The sequence below is a fragment of the Aquila chrysaetos genome, chromosome 8 (assembly GCF_900496995.4).
Source record: "Aquila chrysaetos chrysaetos chromosome 8, bAquChr1.4, whole genome shotgun sequence".
In the NCBI taxonomy this organism is placed as follows: domain Eukaryota; kingdom Metazoa; phylum Chordata; class Aves; order Accipitriformes; family Accipitridae; genus Aquila; species Aquila chrysaetos.
The window spans coordinates 11,321,108-11,348,464 of record NC_044011.1 but is presented as its reverse complement, the minus strand read 5'-3'; the positions used below and the strand labels follow the sequence as shown (position 1 = coordinate 11,348,464).

General features: G+C 44.5%; 1 protein-coding gene and 1 non-coding gene across 10 annotated transcripts; both read right to left on the bottom strand.

Moving 5' to 3' along the window:
- Window positions 1-1,397: 1,397 nt before the first annotated feature.
- Window positions 1,398-25,818, bottom strand: STX11 (syntaxin 11). Of its 9 annotated transcripts, none has more exons than XR_005932977.1 (5): window positions 16,220-16,357; window positions 15,890-16,094; window positions 8,830-12,801; window positions 4,046-4,117; window positions 1,398-2,735 (listed from the first exon to the last, which is right to left on the bottom strand). XR_005932977.1 is itself a non-coding variant. In XM_041125286.1 (4 exons), the coding sequence occupies exon 4, from the start codon at window positions 12,794-12,796 to the stop codon at window positions 11,930-11,932; it is 867 nt and encodes a 288-aa protein (XP_040981220.1). In that variant the 5' UTR covers window positions 12,797-12,801; window positions 15,890-16,094; window positions 16,220-16,357; window positions 25,702-25,818; the 3' UTR covers window positions 8,247-11,929. The 9 variants fall into 9 exon arrangements, 6 of the variants coding, with proteins under 6 accessions (XP_040981220.1, XP_040981218.1, XP_040981219.1 ...); XR_005932978.1 differs by lacking the exon at window positions 1,398-2,735 and adding an exon at window positions 2,953-3,698; XR_005932976.1 differs by lacking the exon at window positions 1,398-2,735 and having other exon boundaries at window positions 2,953-4,117.
- On the bottom strand, window positions 6,058-6,140 carry TRNAL-UAA. Its single transcript has one exon. It is a non-coding gene; the product is annotated as a tRNA-Leu (tRNA).
- Window positions 25,819-27,357: the final 1,539 nt, after the last annotated feature.

The window sequence follows — 27,357 nt, the reverse complement described above, 5'->3', positions numbered from 1 at the left end:
ATTAGAAGAAGGAAGGCATTTTTGTAATTGCACATTTAAGAAGACATCTCCAGAAGAGTGTGCACATTTTGTATCATCTTCAGACAAAAGCTCTTCCCTGGCAGGAAGAAAGAATCAATTCATTCAGAGAAGTTTAATGCAACAAAAAAATCCCAGAAAAATGCATGTTAGTGTGCTTTAAGCCCATGCCCTAAGACCCCAGAGATCTTAGCTGCAACGTTCTGCCTTATGCTGCCTTCATTTTAGGGCATTCAGGGCCCCTCATTTCAAGGTGCTCTGGTGAACCTTGCTGCTATAGTGTCAATTATGACTTGTCTGCTCTGTCCTTCTTCCAGAGGCTACTGCCACCATAGCAAAGCCAGCACAAGCGAAAATGTTCCTGGACTGGAGGTCATCTAGTGCACAGACCAGTCTTTTAACACTTTCAGAAATACCCTTCGCTAATAACACTGTGCTGATGTAAAGTGTTACCACCTGCATATATTCTTCCTGATGAGAAGAACTGGCAAAAGGGAACACAGGCCCACACCCCTTCGCTCCAGCGCAAAGCTACTGCCCATTGCTCTGCCAGTGAAGGCGGCTTTAAGCCAAAATGCCAGACACCAGCTGGAGCAGCTGAAGGGTGGGCACCTGGTCTCTTCTGATGGCTATGTTAGGCCATCCTAACTCTAGGAGAGCAACACTCAGGGTAACACTGGGGGGGATGATGCTTTAAGTGACCATGGCAAGACTTGCAGGGCTCATCTGTTAGTCATAAGTGTAAACCTACCTCCATCAGCACTTTCAGTAAATTGCAGGACTTTGCACTGCAGTAAGTGATATGCAGACCCTTGTTCTGTTCTATCAACGCTGTGATCAGGGTGGCCGAGCTCCCCGTACTACCACAGTCTGATTCCCTAGAGGTTGCTGCTTGGATTGAACTAACCTAGCAGAAAATACCTTCTTTTTCCTCATCAAAACCAAGAAAAATAGTTAAGCAATAAAATGTTGCAAGGATCTGTTTGGGAGTGTATGTTGTAACGCCCTGGAGAAGGAGGCGAATTAGCTAATCTTGCTAATGACACTTGGTTGCTTGGTCAAGTCCAACAGAAATGATTGTAAGAATCTGCAGGTAAGATCAGATGCAATCAGCAGATGAACAGCCCAGCAGCTGTTGAAAATGAACCTGTATAAAGACAGACCTGTATAAACATTGACACAACTGTCTATGCTATATAGTGGTAATCTTTGAACAAGCATCCTGAGAATGACAAGAATCCAGAAAATAGAGTCTACCCCTCTTTTTTTTACCACACAGGCCCCAAAATGAGAACAATTCAAGAATTACCAAGTAGTTCACATGCAGTTACTCCTGCTAACCTAAGGTCTTACTTTCCAGGCTTTAAATTAGTCTGCAGTAAGAATCACAGAGATTATTGATCATCTTACATACAGACTATACTGAAGTATCACCTAAATAATATTTCACCAATAGGTTGCCTTCTCACTGATTTGATCCCCTTCTGTTTATGAAGCGAGGCACAATTTTTAGTTAAACTATGGCTTGCTGTTTTCATGTAAGACTCACACCTTGTTCAGCACACATCATGTGGTGCTTGCTGGCTAACCAGTTGTTCAATACTTTGCAAGGTCTGCACAGCTCGAAGTATGGCTCTATACCTTATTTATTTCATGTTATTTTCCAAATTCATTGATATTCTACTCATGGGCTTGTCTAACATGACCAGATTACCCAAGTGTCTATCTGAATTCTTCACAAACAAGATTTACTTCATAGCAGCCCGTTTTGCAGATGGTGTATTTCTATTAACCTCTATTTTACACAAAGGGAAATTGAGGTATGGAAAGCTTAATGTCAAATATCTCCAATAACTTTTACTGCTCAGAGACCTAGGATATATTTTTCAGAGACTGCTTAAAATACAGGTGATACATTGATTTCACCTGTGTTTGCAAAAGCTCTGCATTTCTGCAAATCAGACTGAGGTTCGCAAGATGGATACCACGAAATAAGGAACATGAAAACAAGTGACTGCTTATGAAAAATCTATTAAAACTCACTGGTTCCTCATCAGACAGGAAATACGCAGTGGCAAAAGAAACACCCCTAGGTCATTAGGGTAGCATTCAACTGTCTGCATACGAAGCTCTTTTTTTATTCCAGTTTCTAGCATTAGTCACTATACTTTTTCCAACTTCTTCAACAAATGAGGCAAGGATCCTACAGATAATGACCTTTTTAGAAAACAACTCATCCACAGAATGGAGTCCAATGGGAAGCAATATTGTTTGAACTAAGGGCCAGAGTATAAGTGCATGTAAGAACGTCAAATTGCAAAGGCAACCACCAATAATTCATGAGGGTTTAACAAGGAAGCTATCAAAAACAAAGAAAAACACCTGCTTGATAAAATAAAAATCTTAAATCAAAATAATGGTCAGCTCCAGAGCTGAAACACATTACACCACCCTGTCACTTCACCTAAAATAGAAACCAATAACCCCAGCAGATTATCCTTTTCTTTATGGAGAAGTGTAGGAAGGGGTTGGGACATACTTCTTGCCAGTAGATTTTATGGAGATTTCTTGAGAGCAGGTAAGGTTCAAAAATCTTCTGTTCCATTCCAGACCTGCATGTGCTCTAACAAGCCATTATAAAAAGCAGGGAACACAGTTTCACTAAAGGACTGATGGAATTTCTCTCCAAAAGAAATATCTTAAGTAAAGTGCTGTGCCTGTAACAGAAGTATTTCTAACCAAGAACTCCAGCTTTCTCTTTGCTTTATCATAAAAAATGCTTTTTTTTGGTCAGTGATTACTGTTCTTGTGAAAATTGTGATTGTTTTTACTCTTTTTTCTTTCTCACAATGCTGAATAGCTGCCACTAATTCATCCTGTAACTGGCATAGCTGGGACCAACTTTTCATCAAGATCAACACTGCATCCACAAAATCTACATGAGCATTTATTCTATGTACAAACATGCTCGTAAACAAGCACATCAGTAGAATTACACAATTTGTATGCAAAGGTGTGGGTTTCCAAGGGCAGCATTTTTCCATTACAACATGACAAGTAAAATGTACCTTCAAACATGCACCCATTTTTACTAATTTGTACCTTAATGAAGAATAGGAATGAATGTTTACTTAATAAAAAATTTGAACCTGGCAGTACTGCTTTTTAATGAACAGTTCTAGAAAGTGTGGTATGTTTTGCATTTACAATTTCACTGTGGGAACAGGCAAAAAAGACAATATACGTACTTGCATTTCCTAGAAACTCACCACCAGACCACACTTCTCTCCATAATTCCCTCTTGACTATCATATTTCTATGTTTATACCATGTCCACATTTGTGATGCTAGATCATCTTACATAGCATGTAATAAAATATCCTGTCTGAAATATTTCACCTTCTATTTCATATTACATTGAAGGCCCAAGAGTTGTTCTCTCTCTTGAGAATTTATCCTTTATTTAGTCTGTATCATCACATGATAAATTTGGACTGAAAGCTTAGAATAATTTTCAGCACAAATTATCGGGAACAGGGTGGCTGAGAACAACTGTATCTACCTGTATTAGAAATCAACCAGGAGGCTCTGGCAAACACTAATATTTTAAAATGTGTCAGTCTGCCCTTGGTTTGTACTTCCTGCACTTTCAGTATACTAGAACACAATGATATACTACCCTGTAAAAAAAAAAAAAACAAAAAAACAAAAAACCAAAACAACCCCAAACAACAAAACCATGCTATAGCAAATTAAACATTGCAACATGTACAACTGCTACATCCGCCCTGCTAAATAAAAGCAAGCCAGGAGGTTAGTCTGAAAATCCTGCTCACTCATTCTGCTTAACTTTTAGCTGAAGCCATGGCACAGTTTAGGGTACAGACAGCACTAGGGACCATTCCCCCAGAAGCAGGGTTTGCCTTCCCTCCACCCTTCGGGGTCAGCCAAAAACACCTCAGCAGCCTTGACACTCGCAGATATCCTTTACACCCTCATCCCGTAACCTAGCAAACACGGTATTTACCCTCACATTCACATTGTAAAAGCACTGTGACAGGTTGCCATACAGCCGTCAAAGTATTCAAAGTGCTCGGAACTGGAAAAAAAAAAAATCCACACAAAAAAACCTTAAATTATGCTTTAGACCAACAAAGTCACCACCTGGGGCTGACGAAGCTGGAGGGCTAACCTCCACCCAGTGTGCCACAGGCCCCCAGCATGACGGCCCTACTTGCCTCCTACCAAACGGATGGCTACGCCTTCAGCAGACTACATGCAATGTGATTTTTAGTTACCGTCAGACCAGCTGCAGTTCCCTTGTCAGGCACTTCTGTGGAGAACTGGCCTGAACTACAGAAATGAAAAATGACAGGTGGCATCTTGTCCTGCTGAGGGGATCCGTGGCACCCACCACTGTCAGGCATGGGCCTTTGCCGGGCTGCGTTTCTGTTGTGGTTTAACCCCAGCCAGCAGCTAAGCACCACGCAGCCGCTCACTCACTCCTCTCCTCAGCTGGACAGGGGAGAGAAAATATAACAAAAGGCTCGTGGGTCCAGATAAGGACAGGGAGAGATCACTCAACCAATTACCATCACTGGCAAAACAGACTTAACTTGGGGAAAATTAGCTTAATTTATTGCCAATCAAATCAGAGTAATGAGAAATAAACCCAAACCTTAAAACACCTTCCCCCCACCCCTCCCTTCTTCCAAGGCATGGGGAATGGGGTTTACGGTCAGTTCATCACACGTTATTTCTGCCGCTCCTTCTTCCTTGGGGGAGGACTCCTCACTCTTCCCCTGATCTGCCGTGGGGTCCCTCCCATGGGAGACAGTCCTCCACCAACTTCTCCAACGTGAGTCCTTCCCATAGGCTGCAGTTCTTCATGAACTGCTCCAGCGTGGGTCCCTTCCACGGGCTGCAGTCCTTCAGGCACACACTGCTCCAGCGTGGGTCCCCCACGGGGTCACAAGTCCTGCCAGAAAACCTGCTCCAGCGTGGGCTCCACTCTCCATGGGTCCGCAGGTCCTGCCAGGAGCCTGCTCCAGCGCGGGCTTCCCATGGGGTCACAGCCTCCTTCAGGCACCCACCTGCTCCGGCGTGGGGTCCTCCCCGGGCTGCAGGTGGAGATCTGCTCCACCGTGGACCTCCCTGGGCTGCAGGGGGACAGCCTGCCTCACCGGCTGCAGGGGGATCTCTGCTCCGGTGCCTGGAGCATCTCCTCTCCTCCTTCTTCACCAACCTGGGTGTCTGCAGGGCTGTTTCTCTCAAATATTCTCAATCCTTTCTCCCTGCTGCAACTGCTGTTGTACTGCTTTTTTTCCCTTCTTAAATCTGTTCTCCCAGAGGCGTTACCACTATCGCTGATGGGCTCAGCCTTGGCCGGCGGCGGGTCCGTCTTGGAGCCGGCTGGCATTGTCTCTGTCGGTCATAGGGGAAGCTTCCAGCAGCTTCTCACTGAAGCCACCCCTGTAGCCCCCTGCTACCAAAACCTTGCCATGCAGACCCAGTACATTTTCTTTTGGCTCTGGCCAAGCACCCGGCAGTCTTCGCTGTGCAGCAGGGCCAGGAGGGCCCCGCGCCCCGGGGGGTACGCCTGCCAGCCCCTGCCCTCCGCCCCCCCACCGGTGACAACACAGGCTGCCGTGGCTGTGAGAACCCCCCCCCGGAGACACGAGGCCCAGGCTCGAGCAGCTTGCGAAGGACACGGAAAAAAAAAATACATACATAAAAAAAGCTCTTCAAAGTTAAGTTGTGAAACCAACTTCAGCATAAAGTCACGGTGCCTAAAGCAGCGCCCGGCGGCCCGAGTCGGCCAGGCCCGCTTCAGCTCGCGCCGCCGAGCGCCGACCCGCCGCCAAGCGCCGGCAGAGCCGCGCCGCTGCCCCGCAGGCGGGTGCCGGCCGCCCGCCGCTCCAGCGCCGCTCCCCGACCCTCGCCGCGGCCCGGCGGCTCCCGGCTCCCCGCGGCCGCGCCTCTGCCCGGGCACCGCGCCCTCCCCGGCAACGTAACGGGGCTCCGCAAAAAAAAGGTCACTACCAGGAGTGGGGTTCGAACCCACGCGGACATACGTCCATTGGATCTTAAGTCCAACGCCTTAACCACTCGGCCATCCTGGTGCAGATACAGGGACCGCTCCCAGCCGCTCCTACATCCAAGGCCGCGCTCCCGCCCGCCCCCCGCCCGCCCGCGACCCTCGGCCCGGCGCGGGGCGCCCCCTCCCCCGCCGCGCCGCGCCCTCCCGCCTTTATTTCCAGCGCGGGAGGGCGCAGAGCGCACGGGCGGCCTCTCCCGGCGGCAGCGGGAGACGAGCGGGCGGGCGGGCAGGGCCCGGCGGGGAGCCTTGCCCCGGCGTGCGGCCCCCGCGCCCCTCGCCCTCCCCGGACCGGGCCGGGCCGGGCCGCGGCCCGCCCCCGCCGCTCTCCCTCTGGCGGGCGCCAGGGCCGGAGCGGAAGGGAGGGAGGGCGGGCGGGGGAGGTGCGCGGGGCCGGCGCGGGCCCGCCCCTGAGGGGAGAGGCGGGGGGGGCGCGCTGGGCCAGGCCGCCTCGGGGCCGAGGGCGGTGAGGTGCCGGTTTAGGGGCGGGGGGGGGGGGGTCCCGGGAGGGCGGCGGTGCCGGCGTGGTTCGTCGGGGGAGTGGGGGAGCTGTGGAGAAGTTGTGCCCATAAGGCTCAGACCACCGAAAAGTGAAACAACTCCGCTGTTTTCTCCACCCCCGCCGGCGATGCTGCCTGGTGAAATACCGACTGACAGGTGCTCTTGCGAAAACCGGTGTTACCTACCGATGTTTTACTTATTCCTGTCCAGGTGTTTCCCGGAATAGATCTTCCATAGAAGGAGAACCAAACCCAGCAAAGTCCAAAGCTATCAATTACGCTTAATTAGCAGGAAAATACCGCAGAGAAAAGGTTTCTTGCAGATCGCGACTGCACACCAGGTATAGGGAAGCGCCTATCGCGATATCCGCGGTTAGTGCCTGAACTGGGACCTGCCCCTTCTTCCCCGCATCAGAGGGGCAATGATGAAGTGCCCCATCGCCGGCCTCCCCCCCCCAACACACACCGGCTCCCACTCCCACCGTCTCTGCTGTCCGTTTTCCAGAGGAGAAAATGGGCATCCTGCATCCCACCAAACTTTGCCACCTTTGAGCCTGCCCCTGAGGGGCGAGAAACAAATATTCGGTACGGCACAGGCTGGCGACGCTGGACCGAGTCGGCCTCCAGCAAACTGGAGGAGGCAGGCAGAGGCCATCTGCTTCCCCATAAGCAGCAGAGGAGCACATCCCCTGCTTGGTTGTTAGACACCCTGGTTGTAGGTGGCCATCTGTAAGGGGGTCTGGGCTTCGAATTGGCAGGCTGCAGTTGGTGCCTAACCTCTGCAGCCGTTAGTGCTCAGAGACCCCCCAGTATGCTTGGTATGCTCGTGAAGGAAAATGCTTCTCACATACAATAATAAAAGTCAATTGTTAACGTTTCACAAATGTGAAGAACAGATGTGAAACTCACACTCTCTTTTTCCTTAGTTTTATTCATGCGCTGGAACCCATTATTGAAAAAACAGCTCTTTGGCTGGAACTTACCATGCCTTATCATTTGCTTGAAACAGGCATCATATGGTAGCTAGCATTGCTCTATGTTCAGTAGCGCTGTGCCTTTTAGCAAAGGTATTGAGTAGAAAAAAATCAGGTAGGTTATCTCATTCTCTATTCATGTCTAACATTATTTCTGAGAAACATTGTAAAATGTTACTTTTTCCTGTTAAAACTTTGTGCCCTAATAGTGTACGCACTGTAAGGTAAGGTATGACGGTGGAGCTGTCTTACGCTGGCTGTTACTGGCTTTAGCTCAACTATTACAAAGACACTGTATAATATGCTAGAAATGTGGAAGAAGATAGATCTGGAACTGCCTTCTCACATATTAGAGATACGAATACCATGGCTCCATGCGAAAACCACATTGCTTCGGAAATGGATTAACTGTAATCACCCCATACAGTATCTATTAAATGATACTGTTTCCTGCCTTCATCATATCTGTGATATTTTTCTAGAGGTAGAAACACAACCATGTGTAGCTCTTTCCTTTTCAAATCAATTCCAAATATCTACCATGGTTCAAAAATCTAGAGAACCTGTTTTGTTTTCAAGAAATTACAAAATACAACTCGGGCTGTGCACTCAACTCATCCTTAATGTAGGTTGGCCTCCTTAGATTGGAAAAGCAGCAGTTTAGCTTAGTTACTCAGTCCAGCCTCAGGCTTTCTCCTCTTAAAGAAAGATACCTGGGTCTTAAACTAAGAGCTATACTTTCTAGAAATTTCTCCCAAGACATGTGCCAGAGAGATGCCTGCTCAAGTGCGTCCATAGTCTGAGTCCTTCGCATTGAGGTAGCAAGGGCTCGATTGCCATTTCTTCAAAAAGAAATCCATGCTAAAAAACCCAACCAAACAAACAAAAAAATCCCCAAAGATGAAATGGAGACTCATACACATATGCAGGATGTTCAGGGTTCTATACCAAACATTATATTGTGTAATAGGGGATTTTTTTTTTCCTTTATTTATGCAATGTTTTTTTTACATTTTAAGAAGGAGCAAGGTGTGCCTGGTTGCCAGTTTTCCTTTCTGAGATTCATAGGGGTTTTTTTGTGAAGCTTCTGCTGCTTTCAGTAGGAAACAAAACCAAAGTACCAGCAACCCTAAAAGCTAAAGCAGCCCCTCACACGTTTTAACTACTTTGCCCTCAAGCCCAGCTATAGGGTTTGCCACATCAGGAAAAGGAAAAAAAAAACATAGAATATGCTATGTACATCTCCACAGGAGTCCTGTTGACTTTCAGAATGAAAAGGCAGCTTTCCTCAGCAAGCATGAAGATGTCCATTCTGCGGCTTCTGTTATTACTAATGCTAACATATTATCAAGCTACTTTTATCATCTTCTTCCACTCATCCGGTGTGCCATGAGTGTCTTTGCATCCGTAGTGTGATCAGGTTTTTTTCAAAAGTCTTTAACTGTGACTAGGCAAGTTCATGAGCTGGCAAAATTTGAGTTCTTACACAACTGAAGGATAGAAAAGCCCCATGGTATTAAGCAATGAACACATGCTTGCAAGGAAGTGAATGACTTCTTCAGTTACTGGAAGTAATTTTTTAAGTGCCTCTAATTCACAATGCAACTTTAAAATAGTTTTAAAGGGTCCCAAGCTGGTGTTTCAATGATTCTCAGTTTCTTCCCTGCAGCAACAGCCTTAAGTCAAGAGACAAGGTCTCCAATTACCTTTTTCTTCATGCTTTCGCTCTCCTTCCCTGTGCCTCAAATCAGGCTAAAGATTTGAATATAAGCTTTGAGTTTCTACTAACGAAATCATCAAGATCTCTCAGAACTGCCAGAGTAAATTTGTATTTTTTCTTGCAGTAGAGAATCATCTTAGAATGCATGAAATTCATTTTTCATGGTTTTTGTAGGAAAAATTATGGGAAGTCTATCTCAATATGCAACACACTTGATTTATTGTGGCAACAGATATTAGGAGGACTTTTTTTTTTAGGCATTGTTTAATCTCCTTTCACCAACTCAGTTTAGTCCAGCAGCTTTTAAACTAAACTTTGACAATGCAAGAAACTATTCAGAGCTGCTGATTCAATGTACAACGCTCTGCACTTTCAGTTTTTCTTATTAAATCTTTTATTCCATTTGTAGACATACATATGTGCAAAAAAGAAACCAACAAAAAAAACATGTACACATTTTTATCAAAAGCACTAGTGAGTGCTAAGAATATGCAGATGAAATTAAATGCATATTCTGTTCTTCACTGATTTATGCCCACATGCTGACACTCAGAGGTTTAGGGTATTTCTCTACAAATGCACATTTCCATTGCCTTGAATGGCAGTACCTACGGAGTAAGCAACTTTTCTTGAGTAGCACCAAAGCTACTGGTAATGGTGCCAGCTCAACACCCTCCTTTCTCCCACTTCAAGTTTGAGCATTGGGTTGTTGGAGAGGTCCTCAGGCAAGTGTAATTCTGATTTCATCAGGACATCACTGAATATCAAAGTATCTTCTAGTTTAGAAGATCAGTGTTCCTCACTCTTCTGTGTTATCACAGACATGCACTTCCGCAAAAGAGACTTTCAGTTTTTGGGAAGAGTTATCCATTTAGCTTCTATTTGTGTAAAAAAAGCCTGTCCGGCTAAGAAGCATTTCCCACTAGGATATGAACACTTGGAAGTTGAATTTATTTTGCTGCTTTGTTGTATCAATATAAATAGTAAGAAATGTATGGGTGTTTTTTCACATATAAGATTAGTGTGGAAAAGATCAGAAGGGAATTGTTTCATTGCGATTGGTGCAGGAAGATGGCTATGCGCATCTCCCGAGAAAAAATCCCAAAAGCAAAACACTTGAAATGTTTCAATATATTTATTAAAATAGTTACAAATAGGATCAGAGTTTTTTAAAAAAGTCACTAACTTCTGAAAAAATGTCCTGCATTAATTCAAAGGATAGCAATAGATCACAGTGTATCAGGAAGCCACCTAGAAATATTGTAGTTGGAAAACCTCCAGAAGCAGGAGCTGTAATCATTCCCCAGACCTTATGAATACATGCTTCACTGACAATGCTCAGTGGTTTCCAGGGCTGCAAATTTTCTATTCCCTCCTCATATTCCAAACCTACTGTTGGCAGACTCCCCTTACACAAAAGGAGAGATTAGTTTTAAGCTTGAAAAGAGCACTGAAATGACATTAAAATGTTGTTTTCTTTCTTCTTCAGGTGTACTGAAGAAATATGTCTATTTTCTTTCCCAGGTGGAGATTTCCTAATAATGGGAGAAAAGTCATAGTTTTTGTACACCGGTAAAATTGCATGTTAATAAATTTAATCCTTCATGTTATTTAAAATAGATATTAAAAAATCCATATTCAATCAATGCTTATAAAAAAATAAAAGTCTATTGACAGGATAATCCTTCCGCTGAAACTGTTTGTGTTTATGTGCCAGCACAGGAGACCCTAAAATGCTTTCTCGACTCCCCAGCTGTTGTCTTCTTATGGGTGCTTCTGCAGAAGGCCACTGCATGCATCTCTTCTGGCTGAAGTATTAATTGGCAGAAAAATGTATTAGAAGCATAAAAGCATGGCAGTTTTGAAACTGAGAGTACAGACAGTGGCTGAAGTCAAAAGCCAGTGAGATGCCTCAGTGTTGCAGTACTTCTAGCCACCTTGACAAAGTTGCGGGTACTCAAAATGGAGAAAAGCAATCACTTGCTCCATTTGTGAATGGAGCAAAACACGCATACTATCATTTAAGGTGCACTTACTTCTGTTAAGATTCATGACAGGTGGAAATCAAGTTGAAATAGAAACTAGTTCCTGTGTCCTGCTCCTGCTAACAGGCTCAATATTTTGTCAAATGAACGGAGAAAAAATCTGTTCAAGTATTTGCATCAAGCAGGCTCCAATCTAGTTAAAATTGAAACCTCCTGATTCTGTGGTGTATTGTGTCACCCCAGGTGGTAAGGCTGCATCGCCTGCAGACTCACTTTGAGAAGAATAAAGTTATTTCTTGAAATTTCTCATCATCCCTAGGCTGAGTTATCAGCCCATCATTCATTCCTCTTGCCTATTTGAAAAAAGTATCACTGCAGAGACCTTCTTGCACCTTTACTTACAGCAGCAGAGTACATTTCAATTAAAAATAGATTAAAAATAGTTTATCAACATTTCTAGGAGCTCTCAAATAGAACAGCCTTCAGCACATCTAGGAAAAAAGGCAATGAACAAAACCAACTGCAAAATAGCTCCCCCCCCAGTTTATAGGGGTTGTCATTACAGAGAAGTCACTGGAAAGAATGCCTGATTTTGAAGACATTTGAGTCGGTCGGTGATAGCGTCAGTGGGATAGTCACCTTCTGCAACAGGATAAGCAGCAGCAGAGGATTGTTCTGAAGGGGTGTTTTCTTCTGTATTCCAAAGCTTTTTTCACTTGCTCTTTAGCTTCTCCTACATAGTCCTCAACATTTTGCATATTTATCTCAATGACATTGAAGGTGTCTGCCTGTTCCTCCACTAGCAGGGCCACCTGCAGAAAGAGCTCGTGAACTTCCTTAATGCGTCCTTCTAACTTCACCAGCTCCTTATGACGTGTCTCTATCTCATTCAAGGCTGAGCGAGCCCCCTTAACATCCGACAAGAGATTCTCAGAGAAGACATCCCACTTGCCTTGCTCAATCATCTCCTCAATCTGGTTGCCAGAAACATCTTTGCCCATGATCTCTAGCTGCCGCTGAATTCGAATCTTGCAGTTCTCCCGTTGGTTCATCTCTGTTGCATTGTATTCAAACATAGCTTCCTGAAATGCATGCATGAGGTCAACGTAGTGGTTCTTCGCCACCCTGGCAATGACAGACATAGCCCCGTATTTTGTTATTGCATCTTCGCTGAAATCTCTCATTATCTGGAGTTTCCTGTGGATGCTTTCTCCGCGGGCCTTGATGTCTCTGGCAATACAGTTAGTATCTCGTTTGATGCTACTAAGACGGCGCATGGAAGTAAGGAAGCGGCTGTTTTGCTTTCTGAGCCGCTTGACATCCTCTTTTAGGTGGTCATTTTCTGTCCGAATGTTCTGTATGTCTTTATGAAGAATTTCCAAGGCATAATCAGTCTCATAAAGGAGAACATCATGGGGTGAATTTTCATCCTCCTCACTATCAGAAAACTGTTGGTTGTGTAACCTGGCAAATTCACGCAGCTCATTTAGCCGGTCTTTCATCCTGCCTGTAAAACAGAGGAACAGGAGGAAAGAATTTTAAAGTAAATAAAATATTGGTTTACAAGAATTGAAAGTTCATAACTAATAACTACATCATAGTTATAACTACATCAAAAATAACCCAAAATACCAGATTTTAAATTTGTTCACAGTATTTTATATAGTGATGGATCTCAGATCCAAAACTCTGGTGCTAGAACACTCTTCTAGAAACTACAAAGCTTAGAAACTAAAAAAGTGCAAGAGAGAAGACAACAGATCCTGAAGACAAATCCCAAAGAATAATAAGACGATCCCCAACCCCCCCAAAATGCGAGTCTTTCACTTGGAGAAAAAACCAAACTCTTGAGCAAATGATAGAAAGCCTTCAGCTACTGGTATGTGTAGATGCGTTAATAACTGAACGCTTCCCACTGCTTCTCACTAGGGAAATCTGTACATCTTGACCCTTCATTACATCAACTGCCCTAAATGTCACAGGTCTTCTGTCATTCTAAGCTTGCTTTTCCTGGGAGAAGAGTAGGAAGCCTCTCAGAAAGAGAAATGGCATTCACCAATACAGTTGGGAAAGAAAAGTTTCGAGAAATGGTGTGGAAAATATCAAGACAGAATTAAAAAAATAAAATAAAAAAAAAAGGCAAGTTTAGGGTCTGCAGATGCTATCATTGACCATACGTACCAGGCATTAAACAAAACAACACAGCGATAGCAGCATTTTGTAAGTAAAACCATCCATCCAACCCTTCTTTTTTGTGTGATGGAAATATCCTACTGAAGAAATAAAGTAACACCATTGTTACAGATCAGGATCTGTTTTCTATGTGTTTGTCTCAGGCCTACTTAACTACAAATTTAATTAAAAAGCCACAGAATGAGTAATCTGTACAGACCAGTTACGTGGTAACAAAACATAAGCCTCCTTTAAGTATGTTGTTTACTTGAAGCTCTAGACCTAAAGTCTTTGCAGAAAGTGAAATCTGAAAGCTTTTAGCAAGAACCCTGCACCAAGTGTTACAGCAAGCAGGAAGCTGAAAATTTTCCATCACAGAAGCTGTACATCCCATGACCTCATTTAAATTAATAAGAAAGAGAACCAAGTTAAGAAGCAGCACCAAGCAGGACATCTCCAGATCTCTGTGTCTGGAGGATTCATTTTTGTTTTTCCAGGAATTAAAGTATCTTCACAACATTTACAAACATGCTATCCACCGTGAACAACACATCCCTTCATAGGATCATCAGTTACTCCCAGGTTAAGAAAAGTCACACATACATACCCAGTATAACAGGCCTAGATCTAACATGAATTAAAACTGCAAGTTTATAATCCGTTTCATGGGATTGTAGGATGTGTTAAAGATGTTAGGGAGGAGATGGGAAAGATTCCCTCACAGACACAGCCTCTTGGGCTCGTATAGTTCATTGGGGGTATATACTGGTCTTGAGAACTGTCCTGATTAGGATCACATTTACATTGAAGCAAAAAAGTGAATTTTAACTTAAACCAATTCTTTTACAAGCAATGTAAACAAATAAAGTCCATTTAACACCCTGAGAGAAGAGCTTTCATTCAGGAATCCACACGTGTAAGATGATTGTTTGAATTTAAAACATAAGCCACATAGATTCAACTCAATCATATAGAGAAAGCTTTAGGAAATGAAAGGTTTTCCACCTCCTCCCTCAACAATAATAAAATCCAGACTTTCACCTCATGCCACAACATCAACATGAAAAATCCCCATCTAAAAGGAAAAAAAAAAAGTGTGGTGCAGCTTAAAGGTCGGGTTTACTTGGCTTTAAAGCTGTATGGCCAAGTTTGCCTAAAGGCACTGGGACAGTGAGAACATCTACCCCTCCTGTCTGGAAATAGTGGACCATTTTCTAGACAGCATGGTGGAAAGGGAACAAAGGCATCTAGCAATCTCAGAATTATTAGATCTCTTCTAATCATTAACTGTTTCTGAGATGCTTTTCACCTGAAATGTGGACATGGCTCTGAAAACCAGTCACATTGCTCATCTGACTGCATTCCTGACTCTTACTGGCTTCCCTAGAGTTGATGATCCTCCCACTTCTAGTCTGATCCTTGAGCTGTCATGTGTTGTGTTCAGCAGTTTATCCTTTTTGTGTTTAGCATCTACATTTGGAAACAGCAAACAATGTTTTTTATGACTTTAAAATGACAATCCACAGCAGCAAGGTGCCATTCATGTAAACTAAATCATGTGCGTGCAGGACTACATTGCCTTTGTGCTTAAAATTCCTTGAACTTGAGAAAAACTAAACTTCATAAGCCTTCCACAGAGAGCAGACTGGCAACTGGCTCAACAAGAATAACATTTTATTTTTTGTTCTTGACAAAGAAAACACAAACAGAAAACCACACTGAGTAAGAGCTCCTGCGTAATAAACTTATCAGTTTGTAGGAATAGGTCTACCCTTCCTTCCCCCTACACTCAAAAGTGTAACTTGCAATTTGTCTTTCTCACCCACAACAATTTTAAGGTGCTACATAAAATAAAAATAGGGAGAAATGGAGAAGCAAATACATGGTAATTCACAACATGAAAATACTAATGCTGTAGTAAGTTCATGTGTATACTAATTCTGCAGCATCTCTGTAAAAATATTGCTAATTTTTTTTAATACAACATGAAAGGATAAAAAGTCAAGCATTAAAAGAAGAGTAAGGAGCTGTCAGGTGTGGCCTCAGATTGCACCACAATGTTGCCTACACACAGGAAGATCATGCAGTTAAACACTGGCCTATGTCTTATCACTTCCACCAAGTCTCTGCCTACAGTCTGTATAGGCCAAATAAAAGTTTTACAACTTAAAATTTAATATTCATCATTCAGTTCATGGACAGATATCTCATTTACTATGTTACTACTGTTAATTTCCTTATGGATTTCTCTTGTGAAATCCCTGGAAAGCTCCATAGACTCGTAACAGTCTTTTTGGGGGAGGGCAGATCTAACAGCCCCATCCACAGACACAGGTTTCAGCTCGGAGTGATTAAGGACAACACTATCACTCTTGATGAGTTACGATGCCCACTTGAGACACCTGAAGCACAGTTTTTTGTACCTGGTACGTTCAGAAGTCAGCTCCTTCTGACTTTGGTCACTGCTGCAAGCCTCGGGCACTTTGCTGACTAAGATCACGAAGTAACAAGCCAGACATCAGTGAATGAACACATGGATCGAGGTCACTTGTGAGAAGCTCATCTCCAATGATATGTACAGCATCACCCACGATCTCCGTGATCCAGTAGATCCAGTAGAATCCAATTCTAAATGTGAACAGAGGGATCAAAGTACAGTTGCACTGACAACCTTCAACCTGGGGTTTCCCAGTTTCTGAGTGCTTAGCTCTAAAAGCCTACATTATTTTAAACTGCATACCAAACTTACTTACATTCAAGGTGATCAACATTAGGATCTTTTAACTCTGCATTGAGGATCCATACGCATCAGGGTAATGGCTCCACAGCTAAAGTGATTGCACTTTTGTCCTAACAAACGGTGCCATCTCTTCAAGCCTGACTTCAGAGTCCTGCAAAATTAGGGATTTTTGACATCTTTCATTTTCCCTGAGTCCTGTCTTTTTCTCTCTGTTTCTAAAGTACATCACCTAGCCTGCTTCCTACTTCATCTTCACATTCACAAGATGCTCTTCCTTATCTACATACAGTGCCTGGACAGGATGGAGGACAGGAAGAGAATTACTTTCTGCCTGTATTTCAGCATCATATTAGGCCACAAACACCACAAATTGCAGAGGATGCCTATTCAGCTTTATGCAAGAGCATGCACAATTACTCTGCAGGTTAGCGTTTGTAATATTTGCCCAAAGATATCTGTGAGGTTCAAGAAAATGTTTAGGTTTCAGCTTTCTTGAGCACCTTTTGCTCAAGGAACACAGTAAATTTATTTGGGGCGTTTGCAAACTGCTGCTTTGAGAAACTCACGATTTGGCAAAATTTTAGGAGGTTTACATAAGGAAAACAGCAGGCCCGAATGCAACGCCACCACAGAGGTCTTTCCCCATTTCAAATTCCCATTTCAAACAAAGGGGAACCAGATCTTCCCAAGAGAGGACAATAACTTCCAAGCATTCCTTTGCTAGTGTCAGGGACAGAACTGACACTAAAGAGCTGAAACAAATGAACAAACAAGCATGGGAGAGCAGGGGGGAACAGCCATGTGTAAAACATCAGCTTAACGAATCAGTATTTAGAAAAATTGACCTCCTTTATTAGATGCTGTTATTACTCAGGGAAGTTTGCATCTACTTACATGTCGGTAGCATTGTTTGTAATTAAAACAACAATATATTAATACATGGTACATTACTAGTTGTTAGGGATAGCCTCAGCACACATTCTTTAAAATGAGCAGCAATCCCTCCCTGAATAGAGGGCCTGGTGCAGCAGTATAAGTTGGGCTCCCTGGCTAGCAAGCAGCTCTGCAGAACAGGACCTGGGTGTGGGGGTGGACATCAAGTTGAACATGAGTCAGCAATGCGCCCTTGTGGCAAAAGGGGGCCGGCAGAATCCTGGGCTGATGTAGCAAAGGTGGTCGAGGGAAGTGACACACCCCCCCCCATCTGACACTTGAGAGTCCACATCTGGACTGCTGTGTCGGTGCCGGGGCTCCCCAGCGCAAGAGACATGGACACACTGGGGTGAGTCCAGGGGAGGCCACCAAGATGGACGGTCAGAGGTGCTGGAGCACCTGATATATGAGGAGAGGCTGAGAGAGCTGGGAATGTTCAGCCTGGAAAGCAGGAAGCTCAAGGGAGATCTTGTTGCTGTCACCAACTGCGACATGCACAGGTAGACCCTTCATGAAGATGTGCAGCAACAGCAAAAGGGGCAAGAGACCCAAGTGGAAACGAGGGAAAAGCCAGCCAGACAGTAGAGCAGGAAAAAAAGGAAGAAAATACAACTTTCAGAAACACTGGAAAAGATGTCCAGAGAAGTTTTGGAATCTGCATAGAAGATATTCAAAACTCTACTGGACATGGCCCTCAGCAACCTGAACCACCTGTGTGTCTTTGGAGGGGGGGCTGGATTAGATGACCTCCAAAGGTCCAGTCTAAATTGTTCCAGTACTCAGCCTTAGGTCAAAAGTTCGCTAATTTGAACATGAGTGCTAAATATATTCAAGTACTTGCATGGGTTTATTTAAGATAGATCTAACATATGAGAATATCAAGTCACCAACTACTCTGGAGTAACAGCCCCAAGAGTATAAATACCTTAATTCTAAGAGTGTGCATTTTAATAGATTAGCTGTCAGTTTTATTTTCTTTTAAAATACTGTGTATATTCAAACTGGAACATGTACTTCCATGTTTGTATTTTTGGGCTAGATAAATCTGTCCTTGTAAAAATGAAGTTCCTTCTGTAGTCCGTCATGGTGTGTAACCCCAAAACACACACTCACACACAGAGGAAGTACAGGCCAGGTAATGACTGCAGAGGTTACAACTTTGAAGCCAGATACCCACCAAGTACAGTCAGCTGAGGACATGTTCAGTGCTCATCTCTTCATGTTAGCGTGCTACTTCTTGGTATTAATCACCACAATGACTAGCTTTCCCATGATGCCTGAGAAAGACGCAAGCTGTCCTGGTGCAGTAAAGACTGCAGCCCCACACAATTCTGCATGACATGGGATTTCAGACAGGAAAGGAAATTCACTCTGAAAATCAAAAACTGTGCATACACATAAACCCCCTTTCTGTTAGCCCCATATACAAACAAACAGGAGTTCTACACAGCATATTTCCATTGCTGTGCTAACGTTCTGCAGCCTGTCATCTACATAGAAATAACTTAAGGATGAAAATTTATTTCTATAGAAACAAATGAACTGCATACCTCTATTTATTTCAGCTTTAGCATTTGTATATCCACATCACTGAGTTTGGGGACAAACGGTGAAATAAAGCAGCAGTTTCAGCACAGCACCCGTATTTCGTCACCAGGAGCTGGGAAGGAAGCCAGTGTACATTTTTAATTTTTACAGCATTCATCAAAGGCAGCTGCTAGTTAATACTAGCTTGTGGATTACCCAAAGTCTAGTCAGTAAACTTTTCAGCCTTGAGTAGGGCCTTACAAGATGAAGCTTTGACTTCAGTTGAAGTGGCCTGTTTGAGGAACAACAGATATTTCAAAACAAGCCAGTTAAAATTTGTTTCTATCCGCGGTTCTTCTCTCCCTCAGAAGGTAGAAGTTGTTTTGTGCTCCACTATGAACCCACATGGCTCATCCTGTCTCTGAATGACATGTGCTCTTGGTTGCATGACACAGAATAGATGTGACTCAAGAAAACAAGTGGTGAACAATTAGGAAATAACCTGCTCCCAGGCAGAATTGCTTCATAGCCAAGCATGCATCAGCACATTCCAGTATCTTCCCATACTGCTTGTAGAGGATGCAGTATTGATGGAAATCGACTCAGACGGACTGGCTGAGTTGAACATGCTCCATTACAAGGCAAACAGTGTGCTGCTGTTGCACAAAAATGCAAGTCATGTATAGGTAAAAGAAGGGTTAAATGCAGCCGAAGCCTTTCATTTAAAGAGTTGGAGTCTCAGATTTAATCACAGTTTTCTAGTATCTTTCTGTTTTGGAAACAACTGTCTTAGACCAGATTTAATAATTTTCCCTGGCATCTGTTATCCAATAATAGATTTGACAATATTAATTCATTTGGAAAACAGACTGTTATTTACTATAGGTTTTCCTCTTTCCAAAAGATCTTCTAATTGACTCAGAGCAGAGTGCTAGTCATCTTTTCAGACCAAATTCCCCATCTTGCCAATCATGTCCATCACTGGTGGAACAGCAGGCTTGAATTTCTCAAATCACTCTTCTTTTTCCTCCTTCTCATCTATAAGAGCTCAAGGAAACACCAAAAATCATAATCTAATGATAGGACAGCTTGCCTTCTGGAGCAGTTTTAAGATCATATCTGTATATTAACTCCAATATTAACACCTATGACAGAGATCAGCATTTCAAAATCTTTCTGTGGCCTCACTGAAAGGAAGTTATCTTCTCTGGAGTTTCTTGGATTGGGCAATGTTTAAAAATAGAAAAAACATATTCAGGATTGAAAATACACCAGTTAACACAGAACACCAGTTATAAAGCTACAGAAATCCAGCAAGAAGCCACAAATATATCTGAAGACTCTTAGACACCACCCACTTCATATTGTAGTCAAAGCCTGTGTACAGCAGAACACCTCTTTTAATACTTTCAATACCCTAGTGAGAAGTGTATGCAGTTGCAAATGTCTCAGGGCAGTTTTTTTCCCAAAAGCTTGCATGAAGTGTCAACTTCTCTGTTTGTATTGGAACAAGTTATTTATTACAAGTCGATATATTCAGAGAAGCAGGGATGGCTCCATTCTTTGTGGGCTATTTCTGCAGCTATCAGAATCTCCAAGTCTCCAGTGGTTCCCTTCCTACCATAAAGGCTAGGAAAGGCCTAGGGGGAAAAAATTAACACTCAAATAGTTTGTTGCCTCTAACTTAAAGTAATGAGGCAATAATTGCTTGAATACTGATAGCTTTGGAGGGTCCTCTTTGACTTATCCCAGTGTCTTTACCAGTATTCAGTCTCTTCAAGGTAAAGTAACTCTCAATTTTTGTACAACAGCATATTACAAATTCAAGGATCTAGGGTGCATCTCATACTTCCCAGATGTATTCAGTAAAGTTAATCATCTTGGTGTTTTCCATAGACTAGTTATCAGGTTGTCCAGACATCAGTATCAAAACTAGGAGAAGCTGCTGGCATGCATTAAGTGCACACATAATATGCATTGCATTTTTCACATATTTATGATGAGACAGACAAAAAAATCTGAAGTTTTAACTTGTTACTACACAGTAGCACATGCTAAGTAAACATTATTTGTGCATTGGAGAGGACAGCTTGTTGCACATAGGTTGACTGCTACTACTTACTGGGTTGTCTAAATTTTCACTGGAGAGCTGTGGATCACCACTGAGAAATTTTCAATCCTGGATAGACAATAAAATGGATTCTTAGTATCTCTTGACATTTTTCTCACAAGTCACGCTAATGAGCAATTGTAACAAGATTTGTGTTTGTTTGGCTGGGGGTTGGTGCCTGTACCAGGGCTGTAGACAAAAAAAAGTTTCTCCATCTTCACTACATGGCCCATTGAAGTGTTCAGTCTTCATGTGCACTGTTTGAACCCCCTCCCCAACTTGGGAACTCTCTCCAGCAGTCCTCGTGCTTCTGTATACAAATGGAAGTTAAGGACAGGAAAGGCTAATGCAAACCCCAAATTTAGCCACTTCCTTTTCCTAAGGATGCTAGGAACAGAATATATAGTTAGCAACTGCAGATACTGAAAACCTGCCGAATCCTTGAGACCTGCCAGCTGACTCCAATCAGCTTTAATGTGTACAGCTTGCTAAAACCAGAGTGCCTTTATAAAAAGTAAATGAACATGCACGGGATTGTATTTTACCCAAGGGGAAGAAAAACAATCCCACCATCGCTCTCCATTCAGTGCTTTTCAGTACACACAGCGCACTGCAGGCTGACTACTGCAGCGTGCCCGTCCTTCCTGCCATAGGTAACACCAAGGTCATCAGGTAAAACTGGCCCAGACAGAGACAAGGGGAGCGTGAACTGTACCTCCACCGGCTTGGCAAAGAGTTAAGACAGAACCATACCACTAACATAAACAGTGAGACAGCCATCCATGCATTTCTTGGCAATTACTACAGCTCGGCATCATTATGAGTCACTGCGCAAGGAAATCAGACAACGCACTCGCAGGCAGCGCTGTCGCTACACTGCCATGAGTATATACATTATCTAATTAATTACCTCGGCTTTCCTGAAACACATTGGCTCAGTGAAATAGCTATGTACATACCACATTTATATAACTACTATTGCTACCGCACAGTGGTATTTACAAGTGATTAAGACATTATGTTGGCATCTGAGTAGAAATATGAGGTTGCACGTGATCATCAGTCAGATGCAACATGTTCTGCAGACATTTTTAAATTAGCACAACAGCATTACTTTTAAAAATACACATATATTTAAAGCTTGTAATACAGTGTTAGAATCTGAGATCAAGTACTCTTTAAAAAATCCCTTTAAGGTTAAATACCGGGTGTTTGTTCATGTTGGCCAGTACACATGAGGCTCAGTTCTGGATCCCACTGCAAAATCTACACAACTGTAACTGGACCAAAATAGTTTCAGTCAGGAAATAACCCCCACAGCCACACACGCATACCCAGAGCCTCAGCTCCAGGACATGTCAGGTGCTGGCAGGCTTTATGGCAGTCACTCTACACTACTTAGCAGCCCATGGGTGTTCACAGGCCTGTTCAAACTACCAGTGAAGTTGAGACAAGATATAGATGTAATTAGGGACACACTGGCCAGTGGTACTTAGAGAATCTGTTCCTGACTGGGCATATCCGAAGCTCAAGCAAGCTATATTCTTGCTTTCAAAAATAAGTGATTTATCATTAACACAAATAGGGCACAGAGGAAGGGCATAGCAGGAAAAGCTGGAGCGTTCAGTACTTTCTTGGCTTTTGTGAATGTGAGTTTGTCAAGAATTATCTTGGCAATTAACGGGTTAATTGTGATAAGCCTTCTGAAGTCATGATATGTGACAACATCCCCTCTGTGATAAACTACAGAAATGTGGTCTAGCTGAGAAGAGCCAAACACTTTGTGTGATAGGCTAGATGAAATACCAAGACGCTTGAGACAATCGGCAAAAGCTATCAACACAGATGTAGAAACCGAACTGCATTCCTCCCCTCCAGCAGGGCCCCCCGCCCCGTGCCGCTCCCCAAGAGGGGGTTCCCAGGAGCCAGCCCTAGGCAGGAGCATCACTGCCGCTCCCTGGGAATGATGTTCCTCACCAGAGATGGCTCATGTGGGGACCATGTCCTGGAGGGCAGCCCAAAATGCAAGTGTAAGCAGAAGTGGCTTCTCTGCAAAACTGCGTAAGAGTGGGAACCCCGGATTTGATGCTGAGATGAGTTTGTTGGCTCAAATTAACATTGCCTTAGTAATTTCTGCACCGTGCTTTGTCATCCCTGCACTACAGGGATGACCAAAGAATCAAAGAAAATTGATGGACCAGATAAAAGTTAATGGAAAATGTATCTGATCCAGCACCTTCATACTTGACACAGCAGTTGTCTTCTCTCATCAGAACTGGTTTTGAATAGGCCAACATTATGATGGGTTTCAGTCATACTCGGAGGTTATCCGTATTTTCCATTAGCAGCTTGGAGAGTGGAACCAAACATGTTCGAACCTGTACAGTCTTCAGGTGACACGGAACTGAAAGGGAGTGCAAGTGAGCGTTTGGTGGCAGAGGGGAGGAGAAATGATGAGAATTTAAGATGACCTTGGCAAGTAAGATAAGTACTGGCAAAAATAAAAGGAAATTCAACAGAGATGAGCCTGGTATGGTACATTTAGAAGAAATTATTCGCACAGATAGAAAGTAGGGAACACCTAGTTTGGTAGCAAGAGAGCATTGGTGGGGTTATAGCAGATTGCAAGCTAAAAACCAAGTTCACAATATAATGCCATTGTAAAAAAAGCCATGTCTTGTATGAGAGATGGCATGGGAAGGACTGGTTTTACTCTGCTTGGCATAGGTAGGGCCTCAGTTGGAGTAGTACATCCTGTACTCACACCAGGAAAGTCAGAGTGTACTGAGAATTGTCTCCAAACGGTTTAGAAAATACAGCCCTGGAGGAAGAATAGTTGAAGGAATTATGTTCATTTCATGCAGAAGACCAGGGAGAGAGACACAGCACTTCAATGTATAAAAGGAGTTTATAAAAAGAGCAACAATCAGTTTGTTCCCTGTGTTGACATTGGAAACACACAAAGTAATCCATTTGTTTCATGCATGAGATCTATGTTGAACTAGCTGTGACTAGCTGAAAATCAGGCCATTTTTCTGTGGGAGCACTGTGGGACCCTCTTCCTCAGAGGACAGAGAGAGGCTACAGAAACCCCTCTCAGGTCCAGTTTAGGTGCACTGCTACAATGCACGGAATGGATTAGGTGATGTCTTACAGTCTCCCCATGGCCCTGCATTTCCATGATTTGTTCAGTGCCCTCACTCCCAGCCTCACTGTATGTCCAGCACAGTGTACGTGCAAGCACAGGCGAGCACAGTCCCGCTGCCCATGCTGGGGAGCAATTTGGGTGACTCTTTTCACCCAGCAGTTTCTCTTCTCTCTATTATTTCTGCACCAGCAGCGACTACCATTTCTCCTTTTGGAGCAGATCTTGGTTACTGTCATAATATAATGGAAGGTGTCAGACCTGGAGCCTAACCCCACAGCACGCAAAATCTCCAAGACTGTGATATAATATGCAGCTGTGTTCCATAGCATCATGTTTATCTGCAGTGCCCAGAAGATACCGTTATCACATTATACCCATTTTAATGTCTCAAGGGATCTTAGGTACTGTGCTTAGTTTGTTCATGAAGATCTCTTATGACAACAGAGGTTAACTTGCAGTTTTAAGTCTCAGCCAAAACACCCGATACATTTGCCATATGACTTAACATGCAATTTCAGTTTCAGAGCAGTGGTCATACAAGGCAGTCAGTGAAAAAAAATAAGGTGAGAAAAAGGTCGTCAGAGGCGTTGGGCATCTAAGCCATCCTTTCTTAAGGATGACCTTTCATCTGTTCGTCTGTTAGAGCTTTGGTCTGTTTTGAATAAAAAAAAAAAGTTACGCTCATCTTGTAGTCTCACCACTTGCATATAAAACTATTTGAATAGCGAGTAACACCACTGGTAAGAAAGGAGCATCCTTCAAATTGTATTCTCATCCTAAAAAGTCATATATTGCCATTTTGATCCCTGACAGCTAAAAAAATGGTTCCTAAAATACCATCTAAAGAACAGGAACAAGAAGTGTGAATGTCTGTTTTAGGCCAGTGTTATTCTTCTAGTCATTTCCTTTCCCGGTATCACACAGTTACATGCGGTTATCTCAGACATACATGAGTACTAATTCTTTTTGGCAGAAAAGGAAACGAGTATCAATTAATAGGAAGCAATCAAAGAACACCAACTTTTGCACCCACTCGCAGGCTTGGCCATGATGATGCCCAAGAAAGGAGTAAAAGCTGTTATATTTTGTATATAAACCCAGTTTTCTACAAAATCTGCTCTGGAGCAGTTCATAACCGCATACAAGCGTATTCATAACCACATATGAGCACTATGAATGAAATGTTAATACTCGTTAAGCCAGACAAACAAGGCAGCTAGAAACGCAGACACCTGCTGGCACTGGACGAAGAGACTCGTATCCGAAAGCGCCTCTGGTTGTCCCTCGCCCTGCGAAAAGCCCGGCCGCCCCTTTTGCCCCTTTTGTGGGACCAGACCTACCCGAAGGCAGCCAAGGCACCTCCGGACCCAAAACCCCGGTCCCCATCCCCTGCCGTCCATTCTGCCGCCGGGCTTCAGACTCTCCCGCCACCCTCCCCGTCTCAAACGGGGCAGTTTCGTTTACCCTAACCCCAAACCGAGGTGCAAAGCGCTCCGCAACCCCCGCGGCTCCTCCCGCCTTGCCGGCGGGGCACCGGCCACGCACCGGGACTCCGCCCGACAGCAGGGGAAGGCAGGGACGGGCTGACCGCCCCCGCCGGAGCCCAGCACCCGGCCCGGTGTCCCGAAGCAGCTCCGGGTCGGGTCGGCGCCCGGGGACCCGGGCGGCTTTCCGTCCCGGGAGCCGACGGCGACATGCCCGCAGTGAAGGAGCCCAGCCCGGCCGCTTCCCCGAGGAAAGCGCCATCTCGTCCTCCCCCACCCCGGCAGGTACTCACCCCCGGGCAGGACAGGACAGGACAGGGCAGGGCAGGACAGGACAGGACAGGACAGGAGAGGACAGGACAGGACAGCCCGGCCGGTCCCGGCCCGCTCCACCCGCGCCGCTCCCGGAGCCGCCGCTGCCGTCTCAGCGGCCGCGCCGTCGAGGCAAGCGCTGGTTCCCGCCTGGCGCCCCGCCCCGCCGCTCGGCTCACCCGCCTATTGGCTGAGGGGGGGGGGGGTGATTTGCATAGCGGCGCCCCGCCCCTGGCGGGCTGTCAGTCACGGCCGTCGAGGGGCGGACGGAGGGGGCGGCTGCAGGGCCGGCGCGCCGTGCCCCTTCCTCCTCCTCCTCCTCTTCTTCCTCCTCCTCCTGCGTCCCCCCGGGGCGGCCCTCGGCTCGCACCACGTCCTAGCGGGGGGAAAGTCCGCCCCGCGGGTGCTGGGAAGCGTGGGTGGGCTGAGGTTGCCCGTTTCGTTGCCGCCGTCCCCATGGCCGCCCCTGCCCTTTCCAGCCCTCGCCTCCCCCCCGGGAAGCGGGGGCTTTCCGGCCCCCGCCGCCTGCCTGCGAGGTGGGGGGGGGCGGCGAGACCCCGGGGCGGACAGGGAGCTGAAACCGAGGGAGCGTACGGCGCCGGAGGAGAGAGCTGGGGCCGGGCGCCGTCCCCCTCCTCCTCCTCCTCCTCCTCCTCCTCGTCCTGCTCTTAATTTAGCCCGTTTTGAGGTGGTGACTTGGACTCTGATAACTTTTACCATTCCTGGGAAAAAAACACCTTCCCCATCATTCTAACTTAAAAAAACCCCAGCAACAAAACTTTGGTCACACAGTTTTTAACACACATTAATAAGCCACACAAGTAGTTATAGAGGTTGTTCAAGTCTTTATGAGATAGGAAGTTTTTGCTTCTCTTGAACACCTTGGACATTTATGTGGGTGTACTTTTTTCTCCCTTTCACCACAAAAATTGCAGATAATTTGAATCTGGAAATTTTAAAACACAGAAGTTACTTTTTTGTTGGTGCCAAGTAGTAGCTGAAAGAGCAACTGTTCCTTCCTGAGCCATTGTCAGTTATAATAAGGCTCCAAAATTTCTCTTACATTGCATCCATCCCATCCTGGACATGCCAAGAGAAAATTCTGTCATGATGGAGACAGTTGCAGCAACAGAGGAACCTTCCTCCCTCCTTATTTTCTATACTGTTATTGTTTCAGGAAAAAAACTTAAGCAATACTTGAGGTTTTATGGATAACAGTCAGTTAAAAATATATCTGACAGAGTGGCTCTTTCTCCTTGAAAAATCCAAGACTGTACTGCAGGGTTCTTCCATGCAGAGTCTTTGCTGGGATTTTTCTCTTAGACCTCGATGCTGGAGCTGAATTTAGGTAGGTGGGTCCCATCGGTCCTCTAAAACTCCCTGAAAGCATTGAATGATGAGTAGGTTTTCTCTTCTTTTCCAAGCTGCTGCTTTGTGAGACCAGCTGCGGCACCCCCAAAGCGCCACTGGACCGCAGAAAGCAAACGGGCCTTTAGTGTTGTTAATGCAAGCGGAGCTGAAAATAAAGCTGCGTGTTAATGTAACTTCACGGGTAATCAAAGATACATTCTGCTTTGTATGGCGTGGAACAACAATTACAAATTAACCTGCTGTTGTTGCAGCACAGGCAAAGCTCT